The sequence below is a fragment of the Pogona vitticeps genome, chromosome 1 (genome assembly GCF_051106095.1).
Source record: "Pogona vitticeps strain Pit_001003342236 chromosome 1, PviZW2.1, whole genome shotgun sequence".
NCBI lineage: Eukaryota > Metazoa > Chordata > Lepidosauria > Squamata > Agamidae > Pogona > Pogona vitticeps.
Window position 1 is genome coordinate 43,939,881 of NC_135783.1, and position 9,351 is coordinate 43,949,231.

At 43.5% G+C, this 9,351-nt stretch overlaps 1 protein-coding gene across 2 annotated transcripts in view; it reads left to right on the plus strand.

The window, feature by feature from the left end:
- Positions 1 to 8,365, plus strand: part of MOCS1 (molybdenum cofactor synthesis 1) — a 54,430-nt gene extending 46,065 nt beyond the window's left edge. Inside the window, exon 11 of one of the 2 annotated variants that reach the window (XM_072991456.2) lies at positions 1,238 to 8,365. In XM_072991456.2, coding sequence (XP_072847557.2) covers positions 1,238 to 2,121 — 884 coding nt within the window. In that variant the 3' untranslated portion in view covers positions 2,122 to 8,365. The remainder of the gene's footprint in view (positions 1 to 1,237) is intronic. The other variant, XM_072991460.2, reaches the window with a different exon arrangement.
- The last annotated feature ends 986 nt before the right edge of the window (positions 8,366 to 9,351 follow it).

A 9,351-nucleotide genomic window follows, 5' to 3' on the forward strand; every position in this document is an offset into this window, starting at 1 on the left:
TCATCTCCTAGCTGCTGGAAATAAAACAGATGGTTCGCTTGGAAGCCCTGAAAAGCGCACAGGGAAACGTCTTAAAGGTACACATCATTAAAGAGAGACTTGGCTACCCCTTTACGTCGTCCTCCCCTTTTCCCTCCCTGGTTCCTAAAGAGAATAGCTTCCATTATGTTTTAACAGTCTCCTTTTGACTTGGTCCTTGGCACTGAACTCTAGAATTGCCACAGCCGAGGGATTAATGAGAAGGGCAGAGAGGTCCTGTTCCCAGTGGACTTGGAGCTTAAGCTGGCAAAGCTCCCAGCCAGAGCAAAGGTAATGCATGTCAGCGAGGCAATCTGAGCTCGGAGCAGCAGCAAAAGCTCCATGCCTGACGTGTCTTGTTGTGAACACAGCAAGAGCTGGCAACAGCAACCAGCAGCTTTTTTGTAGTCACTTAAAGCCGCTGCCTGTTCTTCGTCCAGCTTCTGTGAATAGAAAAATAAATTATTCCCACTTAAAAGCTTTGGCTGTGGTTCCAAATGAGGATGTCAGTGGTGTGGGTACTATAAAGGATTAAGATGGTAATGAAAGTTATTAATACTTATTATTGCATTTACAGCCTAGTTTAATGGGACAGCTCTTTGAAAGACAGTGGAACAGTGCTTTGACAGATGGAGCTTGATGCTGTGGTTATTCCCTTCCTGTACCTTTGAGCATGTCAGGGATGAAGTTCTCAGCACTCCTCTTGGAGCCAGGGCATCGTTCCATATTTCAAGATTTCAGTTAGGATAAAGTACTTCCATTTTATGATAGCCTTAAGATCCATAATGTCATCAGTAGATGAATTGCAATAATGTTTATAGCATTATTCTTCCTGGTTGCTTATAGAACTTGCTTTTCTGGATTGATCTGGGTTTTGAGTCACAGATGCTTAGTCTGCTGTCGGCCTTTGCAAACCTATTGTGAATTCTTCCCCCTGCCCCTTGTCATCTAAGATGGAGAGGTGTGGTTTGAAAAATAATAACAGGGTCCTGTCAGCCAAGTGAATAAGGGCTGAAGGTTCCATAGATCTGAGCAGCTAATGACTGATGAGAGCCAAGTCAAATTTAGAAGTTTTCATTATCCAGAAAGCTGTTGATCTGTTTTGTCCTGCCCCCTTACTTCATATGACTTTATATAGCTCTGAATAAACTCGGTAGTAGCTTTTCTCTTCCAACAAGCTAAACATTTACTTTGGTGTTGTTGTTTTTTGTTCCCCCAGAAACAGCACCAAGGTCATTCCCACTGCTCCAAAATGCCCTGCAGGATCGAGCACATTTAAAGGCTTGGGGCCCTAGACCTGGCCACTGGCTGACTCCGAGAACAAGTTTATCCAAACAGATGGCGAAAACATTTAAGAAAAATGTGTTTACAGGACATCTTGCCTTGCCAGGATTTTGTTCAGCCCGACAGCTTGCAGCAGGAATCCCACAAGCTCAGCTCAGTAGCAGTTGCATTCTCCAAAAGAATTTGAATTCCAGTTTGGAAGCAAAGTGCCTTTGGATAGGAACCCTTTTCTCCAAACAGATTTCGCACAAGATGAGGGGCATTTGCTGTGAGGCGACTGGAAATAAAGCAAAAAGAAGCCCTCTGTCTCTTCCCACCACCAGATTTCTTTGTGCCTCCTCCTCAGATAATCTAACCCACATTGATGAGAAGGGCCGTGCATTGATGGTGGATGTGGGCAGGAAGCCAGACTCTGAACGGACTGCTGTGGCTAGTGCTGTGGTTCGTCTGGGGAAGAAGGCATTTGACTTGGTACAACAGAACCAAATGAAAAAGGGAGATGTGCTGGCCGTTGCCCAGATCGCTGGCATTCAGGGAGCTAAACTGACCAGTCAGCTGATCCCACTGTGCCACAACATCCCATTGAGTCTGGTGGATGTCACTCTGACACTGGATGAGAGGAGACACGCAGTAGTGATCCAGGCTCTGTGCCGCACCCTTGGGAAAACAGGGGTGGAGATGGAAGCCTTGACAGCTGCCAGCCTGGCTGCCTTGACTGTGTATGACATGTGCAAAGCAGTCACTCATGACCTGGTCATCGAAGAGGTGAAACTGCTCAGCAAGGAAGGAGGGCAAAGAGGAACCTTCCGGCGAGGCTAACACAGATCTGAAGGTTTTGATCAACGGATCACCTACACAAAAGTGTCGAAGGCATCTTTGGCCCATGTTTGGGATCAGAGGTGTGGAAAACATCACTAAATTTCTCATTCTTGTTCAGGCAGTTTATTGAGTTTGTTGACCCCTACAGAATTTCTTGTATCTAATGTGAAAGTCTTTTTCAAAACAAGGTTTCTGCAATTATCAGAAAATGTGACTGTGCAAAACTAATGGCCTTTCATTTTGTGAAGTATACACACACAGCAAGAAGACTGACTTTATTTTTAAACTTACAAACAAGCTTCAGTTTTAAATGTCCATTCCACCAGACAGCAGCTCATCTTATTTTGCACCATTTATGCCAAAAATATTTTTGCAAATGCATCCACTGTAATTGACACTAGCTGTCTTGCACAAATGGAGAAAATTCTTGTAGTTTCTCATACACCCTCATGGGAATGATGCAAGTAAGCCTTTATGTCTTTACTTAGAACTGGGGTTCCAACCACTGACAATTACAAGTCCTTTTTCTATTGGGTTGACAACTGTTTAAATAACTTTTCAAACCTGTGTGATGTAGACACGGTGTGAATCATCTCATTTGGCTGCTTGCTGATAGTTTCAAATTCTTACCTTGATAAGGTTCCTCAGGCTTACTGAGCATAGCTGTAATGAGCACTTTAAGTATTCTGGTTTTGTATAGATCTGCCATCTGAATTGTTCACAAACACCTATCTCTTTTCACGGGCATTGAAAGAACCTGCACAACAGAATCCACTGGTTAATTCTGAGATTAAGATGGCAATAATTTCAGTGTGATATGTGAGCTGAACACTGGAAAATATAAACCATGAACTGTTTGACCAATTCCATGACCTCTTGGCCAAATACAATTAAGTGAGAATAGGCTCATTTTTTCCCTTGAAGATGGAAAACAGATGTTTCTCCTTCATGGCCTCTGTGAATGCACACTAATGGGTTAATCTGCGCCTCAGCAGAGCATCTTGGAAGCTTCTATAGCTTTAAGCACTTGGTACCGGGACCTCCCACCTATGCTATATCCCTGCCCCTGTCACCCAGTGCCTCAGTTTCATTTCCTGCCACTGCTGTAGCAACATTGTTTGGAGCTTCTCGTTCCCTACCACTGCAGTCATTCACCATGCCAGGTTGAAGATGCGGTTCCTCCAAGCATGGTACCTGGCACTCTTCAGACCTCTCACTGACCTACCTTCCAAAACTCTTACAATTTCGTAGGAATTGGTGGAGCAACTAACTTGGTGGTCCCTCTGCTCGAATCTTCTTGTGGGCAGGCCCTTCCGCCCTCTTCAGCCATTGATCCAGCTCTGTCCGAGACCTGCTCGGGAAATGTGTGGGTGCTGTAAAATAATCACTCATGGACACAAGAAAAACTTTTGCTTAAGTTCTTTGTTAGTTCTTTCCAGCATGGCCAGGGAAAAGACTGTCTTTCTGTCTCAGCGTCTCTCATCATCTCTGTGTCTCAGCAGCTCTTTTAGTTAGCTAGGAAAAAGACTGTGTCTGACTCTTAGCTTCTCTTTGCAGCGTCTCCTTTGTTCTCTCTCGCTGCATTCCTTCCAGCTCCCCCCAGCCAGCCGTCAGAGATTTATTGCCTCCATAAAACGCCTCTCCTCCAGATTACAGCCTGTTACATAGCTTCTAGGCATACATATACACACCTACTAACCTACATCACACAATACAAGAGGAAATGAGGAAATGTGCTTCTTCCTGTTGCCTCTTCGCTTACAGAGCAGGCTCACATGGCACATAGATATATGGAAAGTACATAGACTAAGGAAAAATACTAGACTAACTAAATATATGCTATCTGTTTTTAGCAGAACCATATCCCAACACAGCTCACCACAGATGCCAGCATGACTGGCTGGGGAGCACACATCTTGGATGTGACAGCAAATGGTCACTGGACTCCAGAAGAAGCCGGCCTTCACATCAGCTTTCTGGAACTCTTGGCAGTCTTCAAGGCTCTTTGGGCGTTCGAGCGTTTTCTCACGGGAAAGGTGGTGCAGCTGGCAACCGACAACACCACGGTGGTGTAATACCTCAACAAGCAAGGGGGCACACACTCCCAATGACTTCTGTATCTCACAGTCCAGGTTTGGGAATGGTGCTATGAACGCCACCTCTTACTGATTGCAGTTCATGTAGCTTCCACCGTCAACCTCCAGGCAGATTGTCGGAGTCGGTCCCAACACTGCACCCACGAGTGGTCTCTGGACGATGCAGTCTTCCACTCCCTTTGCAAGAGGTGGGGCATGCCGTGCATGGATGTGTTTGCTTCTGCCATGAACACCAAATGTGACAGGTACTGCTCCCAGGCAGGAGCAGGGGGCCACTCAGAAGGGGATGCGTTCATGGTCCCTTGGACAGAAGGTCTACTGTACATGTTTCCTCCCATCCCTCTGATCCAGAAGGCAATCATCAAGATCTGGCAGGACCAGACAAATGCCATTCTCATCGCTCCCTGGTGGTCCCATCAGCCCTGGTTTGCCCCTCTACATCAGATGGCCATTGATCATTTTCGATTCCAATTCTTCTTCATTTTCTCTCCCTCCACAATGGCAAGACGCTCCATCTGGATCTGGATTCCCTGCATCTCACAGCTTGGAGGCTGGACCCTTGATAAAGGAGGTCGTTAGCCAGGCTTGTAGACCCTCCACTTTGGCTACCTACACGAGGAAGTGGAAATCTTTCTGCAACTTTGCTGCTGAGCACAATTTACCTGTGTGCCCTACATCACTGGACACTCTCCTGAGGTTTCTCCTCCTCTTTCAGCATGGGTTGTCTCACTCTATGCTTAAAGTCTACATTTCTGCAGTTGTAGCGTACCAGCCCCCTCTTTTGGATGCAGCCAAGTTGTTTCAACATCCAACGCTGAAGCAGTTCCTGAAGGGTCTCTGCAATATGCGCCGAGTCTACAAGCCTCCCATGCCACAGTGGTCTCCCCAGCTTGTCCTCTGTAAGTTGATGTCTCCACCGTTTGAACCTCTGGCTTCCACGTCATTGAGACTACTTACCTTCAAGACGGCCTTCCTCCTCACTGTCACTTCAGCAAGGCATGCGAGTGAACTGATAGTGCTGCGGGCAGACCCACCATTTATTCAGTTTCATCCTGACAAAGTCACTCTGTTTCCAGATGTCTCCTTTCTCCCAAAAATAGCAACATCTTTCCACCTCAATCAGCGGGTGGTCTTGCCTACCTTTTTTTCCCTAATCCTATGACAAATTTGGAAAAATCACTGCGTTCCCTAGATGTCAAGAGAGCCCTGGCCTACTATATCTCCAGGACTCAGTCTTTTTGTTCTTCTCAAAGACTGTGTCATTTCAAGGGCATTCTAAGGGGTCCCTGGTTTCACCTCAGACCTTTTCCAGATGGGTGGGTGGTTACTACAATCAAGCTGGCATATGAGATTTCTCACAAGCGTTTGCCAGCCACTGTTCGGGCTCACTCAACCAGAGCAGTTGCTTCCTCCATGGCGTTCCTCCAAGGAGTTGGTTGACGTCTGCAAAACTGCAACGTGGTCCACATCATTCACCTTTGCAGTGCACTATCACCTCAATGTCTGGGCCAAGGTGAAGGCTGCTATGAGTAGAGCTGTGCTAGCTTCTGTCCTGTTGCGACACCCACCTCCTGGTAGGTCAGCTTGCTAGTCACCAATTAGTGTGCATTCACAGAGGCCACAAAGGAGAAAGAGAAGTTACTTACCTGTAACTCTGATTCTTCGAGTGGCCCTCTGTAAAGTCATACATCTTGCCCTCCTCCCCGCCGTACGTCACGTCTACCTGTTTGATATAGTGTACAGCGGCGGACAGTTCCATGGAACTGAGGCACTGGGTGCCAGGGGCAGGGATATAGCCTAGGTGGGAGGTCCCGGCACCAAGTGCTTAAAGCTATAGTAGCTTCCAAGCTGCTCTGTTCAGGCACAGATTAACCCATTAGTGTGCATTCACAGAAGACCACTCGAAGAACCAGATTTACAGGTAAGTAACTTCTCTTTGTCCGTGGAGCAGACTGATGCTAGATACTGAGAACCCAGTCCTAACTACATGCTGCTTGAGATTCCCAGCAGTGTTGTCTGTGGGACACAATAATTTGCGCAAATAATTGGTGTCAAAATTGTCTGTAGCAAAACTATTTCTCATTCAAGTCTGCCACTTTTCTAGAAAAACAGTCTTCATTTGTCCTTTTGAAACTTAATTTTCGAAAGTGCTAGGCTCATTTCTCCTTTGCAGAATCACTGGATTAGTCTACACACTCCTTTTACTGAAATCACTCCCTTGGAGTACTTTTCAGTCATTACTCCCAAGTCTCTCCAGTCTTAATCTAGTGTGTCTTGAATGTCCTATGTCTGCCATGTGCTTCATACTAGTTTTCATACTGGTAAAGACTCTGTGTAATAAGTGTACTAGAAGAGAAACACAGGGAAACAAAATTACAGTATCTTCAATTTTAATTTTCTTGCAAAATTATGAATTATTCTCATCCTTTTAAAAAAATTTTACAATATACTTGTTGGCTGTTAGGAGCTTTCAGACCATCAGTTAGAGTATTTAAATATGGCCACATTATTTCTTATTGCCTTAAAATTCATTAAGACTACAGGTTAAGGAGGATCTTTCCCTTCTTTGCTACATCTGTTGTGTCTCAAGATTCCCTATGGCCATCCTTTCCCTACCGTCCATCCCCTCTTAATGCATGATGGAAAGAATAATCAGTTTGGTTTCCTTTAGAGGTCTTCTTAAATGTTCAAACTCAAAAGTCAGATTTTACCATCAAAATGTGAGAAATTGCCTTTTTAATTTTTAATGCTGCTTTTACAGGAATTGTCTCTTTGCTTTCATCTCTAATATATGTAGTTCAACCCACAGTTCTTCTGGTTCACAATCAGTTGATTGCAGTAATGCAAATCTGTCCTTTATGTGGACTTTAAATTCATCAGAAAAGTTGTTTAAGTTATATTTTGGCACTAGGATTCTTTTAGTACCCTTCTCCAGCTTTATTCTCATATTGGATATTAACAGTCAGTTGATATATTATGGAGATGTTACTTCTGTGTAGGAAAAAAATAATAATCTCTGAACCAGCATATAGACATAAGATAACTTCATTTGTGTTTCTTGCTCTAGTACCACAATCCCAATGTTGGTGTGCCAAAAAACAAATGTATTAGATAAGGCTTTGTAACATTAGAAATATGATTCTCTATAGTAAAAAGGGTCTGTGTTGCTGCTGTGCAGGAAGGTGGGACTGGCCTTGGGATATCAGGATGGTGCTCAAATCTTCTTAAAGACAGTAATAAAAGAGACATTTCATTGTGGGTTGGATTGCTTGCCTTTTTTGCCATGAGCAGTACTTAGTTTTCAAGTTCAGGTAGATAGTACAGGAAATTTGAGTGTTAACCTTAAGAATCATAATGATCATAGTTCCTGCTTACCAGATATAAATAATAATAACAATAATTGTGTACTGTCAAATTAATTCTGAGTTTCAGTGACTCTTTTGGGCTTTTCTAGGTAGACAGTACTGAGAAGTGGTCTACCATTACCTTCTTCTAAGGGTGCCCTGGGACTGTGAAGCTTGCCCAAGTAGATACAGGCTGGCTCTTCTCCCAGGAAGCAAATTGGGGAATTGAATTTCCAACCTCTGGCTCCGTAGCCAGATGCCTAACTCACTCCTTCTACAAAGGAGTTCCATTAAAGAAACCTATAAAAATGTCTCTCTGGGGCATTTCGTTTCCTTTGTAACTGCACTGACATGATTTCTTTTTAAAGGGCTTAGAAATTACCTCTCTTGCAAAAAAAAGGGGGGGGGGATTAGTAAAGAGGTAGACTCTGAATATGTTGTGTAAATTTCTGAAAAAAATCTTTCTAATAAGTGATTACAGGGTATCTATGTATGAAGCTCTTTGAAAATGAAATTGCTCTTAAGCTTGCACGAAGGTGTATTGGTTGGGCTTCATCTCTACAGGTTTGGTAAATTGCCTTTTGACCTGGGTTTTCTTTCGGGGGGCGGGGAGGGAGTTATTAAAACTGAGCACAATGTAAACAACTCTTAGAACTATGCACATGTTTTCTAGATAATGGCAGAGTTGGGAGAGTATATTGTACACACAGATTTACAGAGATGGCAAATTGAGATCGGCCTGTATTTATACTTGTGTGTGCATGCTCTTCTGTACTTTTAAAAATAAAGAAAAATTGTACCCGGTGTAAATATATTTGGGCTTATTTATTAAAATGGACATTCAGACCTGTCTAGCTTTTTTACAGAAGAAGAACTGACTACATGAGAGGGAAAAAATTGGCAGGTTTCTCTTGAGTGAAATTTCGTTTAGATATTCATCTGTCTGCCTCTGTCTTCAGTTTTGCACTTGCAATCACCATGAATCCAAGTGTAGCTACATATTTGTCTTTAGGGACTGGAGGAGATACACTGGGAGTGAAAGAAAATTTGTTCATCTTGATGGATCAAGTAGTTGCTTGAAGCAACAGTGTAGTAGCAGCATAAGCAGGAACAGAAAGAATGGCTTTTTTCCAGTTAGCAATTATATATTTACATGCCTACCGCTTAGAAACTTCTTTATTGAATTATGTTTATGGAAACATTGAGTGTGTTGGCTGTGAACTTGTGTTTTATTAATTAGAGCAAGAGATGCAGACAAACAAGCTAATGTGTTAAAGCTTAATGTTGAAGCTTAAATCCCAGTGTTCTAATGCTAATGATCATGACTTTTGCTTGTCTCCCTGGTAGTTTCTTATGTACCTTACAGAGTAATATGTTTTCTATGTCTGATGTTTCCTATAATGTGAATATGCCACCAATTCTATTTTAGCAACATGGGGATGGATTCTTGCCATCAAGCAAAACACCAGGAATGTTGGCAAGACTTTGGGTCTGAATCCCAAGTTCAAGTCCTTGGTACCAAGTCCTGTGTCCAAGTTTTTAGTATCAAACCCCAGGTCCCCAGAAAAAAAGGAGGGTGTAGGTGGGTTCCAAGTGGCAAGTCAAGTCTGAGTTATTGGGGGGGGGGGGACATGAGCCAAGTTACTGGTGCAACGAGTCCGGCTTGACATTCCCATGACTTGAGTCTCCATCCCTGCAAAACCCTCCTAGCATATGCCCACATTTGGATTATCCGCAGATACTATAAACACCCTGGTCCAAATCCTGTTGCTTACCATGATAAATTTCAC